At 47.9% G+C, this 7,983-nt stretch overlaps 1 protein-coding gene across 1 annotated transcript in view; it reads left to right on the top strand.

Moving 5' to 3' along the window:
* slc5a1 (solute carrier family 5 member 1) overlaps positions 1–7,983 on the top strand; it is a 109,845-nt gene that overhangs the window by 42,486 nt on the left and 59,376 nt on the right. The window contains exons 3-5 of the mRNA XM_043686827.1: positions 2,631–2,735; positions 5,216–5,275; positions 5,360–5,464. Of these exons, the coding sequence (XP_043542762.1) occupies positions 2,631–2,735; positions 5,216–5,275; positions 5,360–5,464 (270 nt within the window). The remainder of the gene's footprint in view (positions 1–2,630; positions 2,736–5,215; positions 5,276–5,359; positions 5,465–7,983) is intronic.

Here is a 7,983-nt window from a genome sequence, read left to right on the forward strand (position 1 = left end):
GGAAACAGACCCTGCAGTTGTGGAAAGGTGCAGAAGTAACAGGGTTGTTGTCGTGGGTGACTTCAACTTCCCTAATATTGATTGGAACCGCCTTAGTGCAAATAGTTGGAAGGAGCAGATTTTGTCAGGTGTGTCCAGAAAGGATTCCTGACTCAATATGTAGATAAGCTGACTAGAGGGAGGCCATATTGGATTTGGTGCTTGGCAACAAACCAGGCCAGGTGTCAGATCTCTTGGTGATAGTGATCACAACTCCCTGACCTTTACTATAGGCATGGAGAGGGATGGGAGCAGACGGTATGGGAAAGTATTTAATTGAGGGAGGGGGAATTACAATGCTTTTAGACAGGAACTGTGGAACATAAACCGGGAGCAGATATTCTCAGGGAAATGCACGACAGAAATCTGGAGGTTGTTTAGGGAGCACTTGCTGCGAGTGCTGGACAGGTCTGTCCCACTGAGTCAAGGAAGGATGGTAGGGTGAAGGAACCTTAGGTGACGAGGGATGTGGAACATCTAGTCAAGAGGAATAAGGAAGCTTACTTAAGGTTGAGGAAGCAAGGATCGGACAGGGCTTTAGAGGGTTACAGGGTAGTCAGGATGGAACTGAAGGATGGACTTAGGAGAGCTAGAAGGGGGCATGAAAAACCCTTGGCGGATAGGAATTAAGGGAACCCTAAGGCAATTTATACTTATGTGAGGAACAAGAGGATGGCCAAAGTGGGGGTAGGGCCAATCAGGGATAGTGAAGGGAACCTGTGTCTGGAGTTGGAGGAAGTGGGGGGGGTCCTTAATAAATACTTTGCTTCAGTATTCACCAGTGAGAGGGACCGTGTCATTTGTGAGGACAGTGTGAAACAGACTGATACGCTCAAACATGTTGATGTTAAGGAGGAGGATATCCTGGAAATTTTGAAAAGCATGATAGATAAGTCCCCTGGACCAGATGGGATGCACCCAAGGTTTCTCCGGGAAGTGAGGGAAGAGGTTGCTGCGCCTATGGTGATGATGTTTACATCCTCACTGTCCACTGGAGTAATGCCAGAACATTGGGGGGTGGCAAATGTTAATCCCTTGTTCAAGAAAGGGAATAGGGATAATCCTGGGAATTACAGACCAATCAGTCTTACATCAGTGGTGGGCAAATTATTGGAGAGGATTCTGAGATACAGGATTTATGATTATTTGGAAACACAAGTTTGATCAGAGATAGTCAGCATGGCTTTGTGACGGGTAGGTCATGTCTCACAAACCTTACTGAATTCTTGGAGGATGTGACAAAACACATTGATGATGGTAGAGCAGTGGAAGTGGTGTACATGGATTTTAGCGTGGTTTTTGTTAAGGTTCCCCTGGTAGGCTCATTCAGAAAGTAAGGAGGTATGGGATACAGGGAAATCTGGCTGTCTGAATACAGAATTGACTGGCCCACAGAAAACAGAGGGTGGCGGTAGATGGAAAGTATTCAGCCCGGAGCTCGGTTATCAGTGGCGTTCCACACGGATCGGTTCTTAAGTTTGCCAATGACACGAAGGTTGATGGAGCTGTGGAGAATGTGGAGGGCTGTTGTCGGTTGCAATGGGACAGGATACAGAGCTGGGCTGAGAAGTGGCAGGTGGAGTTCAATCTGGAAATGTGTGAAGTGATTCACTTTGGAAAGTCAAATGTGAATGCAGAATTAAAGGCAGGATTCTTGGCAGTGTGGAGGCACAGAGGGATCTGGAGGTCCACGTCCATAGATCCTTCAAAGTTACCACCCAAGTTGATAGAGTTATTAAGAAAGTATATGGTGTATTGCTTTCATTCGCAGGAGGATTGAGCTTAAGACCCACAGGGTTATTCTGCAGCTCCATAGAGCCCTGGTTAGACCACACTTGGAAAACTGTGTTCAGCTCTGGTCACTTCATTATAGGAAGGTTGTGGAAGCTGTAGAGAGGGTGCAGAGGAGATTTACTAGGATGCTGCCCAGACTGGAGGGCATGTCTTATGAAGAAAGGTTGAGGGAGCTGGGGCCAAATCTTATTGCAGTGAAGGAGGATGAGAGGTGACTTGATAGAGTGTACAAGATGATGAGAGGCATAGATAGAGTGGATAGCCAAAGACATTTTCCCCAGGATAGAAATGTCTATCATGAGGAGGCATAACTTTAAAGTGATTGGAGGAAGGTTTAAGGGAGATGTCAGAGGTCGGTTCTTTACACAGAGACCGGTGGGTGCATGGAATGCTCTGCCAGCTGTAGTAGTCGAGTCAGATACATTAGGGACGTTTAACCAACTCTTGGATCGGCACATGGATGAAAGTACAATAAAGGGTATGTAAGTAAGTCTGATTGTAGACTCAGGTAAAAGGCTGGCCCAACATTGAGGGCCGAAGGGCCTGTACTGTGCTGTACTGGTCTATGTTCATATGAAGCCCTGAGTGTATTCCACGCAGGGACATAAAGATACTGGGAGAGTCTGTATCAGTGAAGTCAAAATGGTGACACTGACAGGTTAGCCAACATTAACTTCAAATTCTGGGCCTATTCCGGTAGATGGCTGGATTTTAAATAATACTAGAAGCATAATTCATGTGGGAGTGTACCTGCAGGTGTGTGACTGAACTGTAATCCTGTTTCTTTACCCCCTCAGATTGGAGCCTCTCTGTTTGCCAGTAACATCGGCAGTGGCCATTTTGTGGGATTGGCTGGGAACGGTGCAGCTGGTGGGATAGCCACCGGAGGATTCGAATGGAATGTACGTACTCATTAGATTGTCTTCAGAGAATCCACACTATCAGTACACTCAGTCATGGTTAACCCGGCAACAGGGCTGGGACAGGAGATAAGAGGCTGTTACCAAGATAGCCTGATAGTTCCAAAGAACAATCAGTCAGAGAATGTTAGAGCTGTACAGCACGGAAACAGACCATTCGGTCCAGGTCATCCATGCCGACCAGATATCCTAACCTAATCTCTTCCCATTTGCCAGCATTTGGTCCATATCCCTCTAAGTCAAAAAGTGTGGTGCTGGAAAAGCGCAGCCAGTCAGGCAGCATCCGAGGGACAGGACAGTTGATGTTTTGGGCATAAGGTCTTCATCGGAATGAAACATCAATTCTCCTGCTCCTCGGCTGCTGCCTGACCTGCTGTGCTTTTCCAGCGCCTCACTTATTTGCCTTGATCTCCAGCATCTGCTGTCCTCACTTTCTCTATAACCTTCCAAACCCTTCCTGTTCATATACCCAGTCATTGGCTTTGCTCAGAGATAGCAAGATGGTAGAGGAGTCAGTATTTTCTGATCTCTTTAATGATTCTTCTATGAAGCACTGATTGACGGTGGGAGCAATTGTGGGAGTCATTGCGGCCCTGCTGATGGGCATTTTCCAAATGGGAGCACAGCCAATTGGAGTGGGCAGGATATATGACATCCCACATTCCCCAGACCACTCCCAATCAATGAGGGCACTCATGCCTCTCAGCGAGATAGCGATGAACAGGATGGTGGGGTAAAGTCAGAACCAAAACACTGAAGTGAATTTTCACACAATTCCCTGTGGATTGTAACAATCCCGATTGGCCAGCTCAGGGTTGTAGTGACCTTTAAACTCTCACATCTGAGCATTGGCACATCATAAAATCCCTACAGTGTGGAAACAGGCCCTTCAGCCCAACAAGTCCACACCGACCCTCTGAAGAGTAACCCACCCAGACCCATTCCCCTGCCCTATTATTCTACATTTACCACTGACTAACAGACCTAACCTACACATCTCTGAACACTGTGATGCAGCAGTGCTGACCACTGAGCCATCATGCCGCCCCAAGTCTTAGATTTATTTTTTTCTGTGGAATGTGACCATTGCTGCTAAGGCCAACCATTGGCCCTTGAACTGAGTGGCTTGCTGGGCTAAGACTCTAAACCAGAACTGGCAGATTCCTGTTCCTAACTGGACCTGAATGAAACAAAGCTGTCATCGCTGAGACTGGATTCCCATTCCCAGATTAATTCATGAAATTCCACAAACCGTCCTGGTGGGATTTGAACTTCCAGACCATGAGCCTGGGGCCTGTCAGTCTACGTGCCCAATGACAGTACTGCTGGGCCACCATCGGCCCACTTCAGGTGGTGTCAGGCCACCCCCCCCCCCCCCCCCCCCACACTCTCCTACTCCCCACCTTCCCTTCACTGCCTCACCATTTGTCCTTTCCCTCCTGCTGACCAGAACAGACAGGCCACACCGAAAACAACAGGAATGGCTCCCAACGAAAGGCCTGAGACATAGCTCGAGGTGACTGATACTTTAAACAGTTTCACAGTCTGCAAACCAAACAACAAAGACGGGGTGGGATAGACAGACAGAGAGAAACAGCAGAAATTGGGAAGAATTCAGATCTCTGGGCGACAGACACTGAAAACACGTTAGGGCTTACACATTAAATAAAAACACAATGAACAATTAAGCATCAGAGCCAACCACAGACTGAATTAGTTCCTACAAATGTTTCTTTATTCGTTCATGGGATGAGGGTGGCACTGGTTAGGCCAATGTTTTTTGTCCAGAGTCACCCACATCGCTGTGGGTCGGTAGGTGAGACTAGCTTCCTTCCTTCAAGAAGGTTAGTGAATCCAGAGGAGAAAGTGAGGACTGCAGATGCTGGAGATCAGAGCTGAAAATGTGTTGCTGGAAAAGCGCAGCAGGTCAGGCAGCATCCAGGGAACAGGAGAATCGACGTTTCGGGCATGAGCCCTTCTTCAGGAATCCAGTGAATCCAGAGGGGCATTTTCCCTTGACAGTTGACAATGGATTCATGGTCATCATTAGACTCTTAATTCCCCCATCTGCCGTTAGCTGGGTTAGCAGTGCAACAATAATACCACAAGCCCATTGTCATCGTGACTTCTCAACCAGATGAAACACGTTGTCCGAGTTTAGTTTGGAACTTGAGAAGGTGAGAAAGAACTGGCTGTGAGACTCGATCTGCTGGGTCTCATTATTTCTGCGAATTAAATTACATTCTCTGAATCCATAAATGTTTCCAAACAGTATGTTTCCACCATTTTGTTAGAAGGAGTTGAAGCAGAAACCACAACACCTTCAAAGTTCAGTACAGAAATAAAGATGGATTGAACAGGAATCCATCTTTTGTTTTTGAGCGCAGGGATTCCTGTATATCAATACAATTGTTATGTCCATTCGGCAGTACTGTAACCTTTCATTGCTCTTCCTGTACCAGGCTCTGGTCATTGTCATTATTCTGGGATGGCTGTTTGTACCAATCTACATCAGAGCTGGGGTGAGTAGCTTCTCATTTTGATCCTTTCCTGAGCTGTGGTATTTTCTCCTGTTTGCACAACTCTGACTGTCTCCTCTCCTCAAGGTGGTGACCATGCCGGAGTACTTGAAGAAGCGATTTGGAGGGAATCGGATCCGGATTTATCTCTCTGTGCTATCGCTTTGCCTCTACATATTCACCAAGATATCGGTGAGTTCCGAGCCCTGTCCTTGAACCACGCCACGGACACGTTAGAAAAACAACGCAAAGCTCCCGGTCTAGCTCAATAGGTTGGGAAGTTTGATGGTTAAACGGGGCATGAGCAAACCCTGGGATGCTGCGCAGGAACAGGAGACTGGGCTGCACCATTATCATCTCCATGTGACATAGGCCAGGCCATCCCTCATGGCCCAGAGGGTAGTAAAGAGTCAACCACATCACAGTGGACCTGGACTCACTGTCCTCCCCTCAAGGACAATAGTGAACCAGATGGGTTTTTACACGGTCACCATTCGGTCAGCTTTCAACTCCAGATTCTTGTTTGTCGGGTTTAAATTTCTCCGTTTGCCACAGTTAGAATCCAATCCAGGTTCCCACTGCAGGTCAGGACTCCACTGCTCCATCACTGCCTCCCCACACTGCCAAACCACCTTCCTGCCCTGTGATGTTCCACACTCGGAGCAGAGGATCAAACAAAGAGGTAATATTGACAGGGAAAGATGCAAGATCCATCCCATATCACAGCCTTGCGCATGACTGTGCACTGAACCTTCCAGACCCCGCAGGAAATGTGTCAAGAGGAAGGATTTGCTTCCAATCACCTACCGATCAGGAATGGAGGGCACAGATTTAAAGTAATCAGCAAAAGTGGGATGAGGAAGAACTTTTCCACACAGTTAAGAGTCTGGAATGCTTTCCCTGAGGCATGGAAAAGGCCTTGAGGTGAGATGTCTATTCCAGTGTGGAAACAGGCCATTCGGCCCAACAATTCCACACCAACACTGAAGAGTAACTCACCCATTCCCCTACTACTCTACATTTACCCCTGACTAATGCACTGAACCGACACATCCCTGAACACAATGGTGAATTTGGCATGGCCAATTCACCTAAGCTTTGGACTGTGGGAGGAAACCCACGCAGACACGGGGAGAATGTGCAAACTCCACACAGACAGTCGCCCGAGGCTGGAATCAAACCTGGGTCCCAGGTGCTGTGAGGCAGCAGTGCTAACCACTGAGCCACCGTGCCACATTGGAACAGTTATGTGATTCTGCAACAGGGACAAATGGAGAGTTACTCTGCAGATCCACTTCGGGGAAGATGTTTAATAGTCATGTCGAATGTAAAATGATAAGTGTAAAAGTATGAAGCAGGGAAGTGAGAATTTGGACTAAGTAGTGTTGAGGGTAAAATAACTACCCAGAGGTCGGTATCCCGTCACTAAGTCCCCCTTTATTTACACAGGGAGAGTCCTTGACCCTGATCCAGCTCCTTCAGAGCCAGCTCTGAGTGAACAGGATGTCTGACCTGCCTGTACTTATCTGTCAGCCAGGGCTCCCTGATTAGACCAGACGAATAAACCCCAATCAGGGAACTCATGTTCGATGTAGTGCACCTTGCTGACTGCGTTACAATCATGACACAGGGCATCACAACATCTTTTAGCTGAGACTGTTCTCCGGCGGTGAAGCAGCTGGAGTAAGATCCACAATGGGGCCTGTGTGTATGGCCAGAGAATGGCATGAACTTGATAACTGTAAGCCTGGGTGGCACAGTGGCTCAGTGGTTAGCACTGCTGTCTCCCAGTGCGAGGGACCCGGGTTCAATTCCAGCCTTAGGTAACTGTCTGAGTGGAGTTTACACCTTCTCTCTGCGTGGGTGTGCTCCAGTTTCCTCCCACAAAGATGTGCGGAGCTAGCCAAGGTAAATAGCCCATCACATGCAGGATAGATGAATTAGCCACAGGAAATGCAGAAATGGGGTGTGGGTCTGGGTGGGATGCTCTTCAGAGGGTCAGTGTGGACATGATGGGCTGAATGGCCTGCTTCCACACTGTAGGAATTCTATGATGGGTCAAACAGCTTACTTGTGGTATTAACGTGCGAGAACAAAACCCTGAAGGAATTCAGTGGTTTGTTTTCTAACCAGAATGCTCAAATTCCTTGAACATTCCTCTGTATCTGTGCCACCTTCTCCATCCCCACCCTAAGGCCTTCCAATTCTGGCCTCCTGCTGTGCTCCAAGTTCACTTGACCCACCACTGATAACCACCCCTTCAGCCACCAAGGTGCGCCATTAGCTAACTAAAGCTTCTCACCTCTCCCTCCCTCTTCTCCCTTAAAATCTGCTTAAGATCCGAACTTTTTGTTCCCACTGTTCTAACATCTCCGTCTTGGTGAAGTATTTTGTCACCTCCCTTTCACTCTGTCAGAGCTGCGTTATTGTTGCTATTGTAAATGACGACACAGCACGTTTCACAGATCCTTCCCGTTGCTGAGTCTTTGACAGACTTCAGATCACTCAGACTCGTGAGAGCTCAGCTCCTTTCGCAGTGCTTGTTTGAGCTGTGCTGAAAATGTGTTGCTGGAGAAGCGCAGCAGGTCAGGCAGCACCCAAGGAGCAGGAGAGTCGACGTTTCGGGCATGAGCCCTTCTTCAGGAATGAGGAGGGTGTGCCAAGCAGGCTAAGATAAAAGGTAGGGAGGTGGGACTTGGGGGAGGGGCGTT

This window comes from Chiloscyllium plagiosum, unplaced genomic scaffold (genome assembly GCF_004010195.1).
Source record: "Chiloscyllium plagiosum isolate BGI_BamShark_2017 unplaced genomic scaffold, ASM401019v2 scaf_13215, whole genome shotgun sequence".
In the NCBI taxonomy this organism is placed as follows: Eukaryota; Metazoa; Chordata; class Chondrichthyes; order Orectolobiformes; family Hemiscylliidae; genus Chiloscyllium; species Chiloscyllium plagiosum.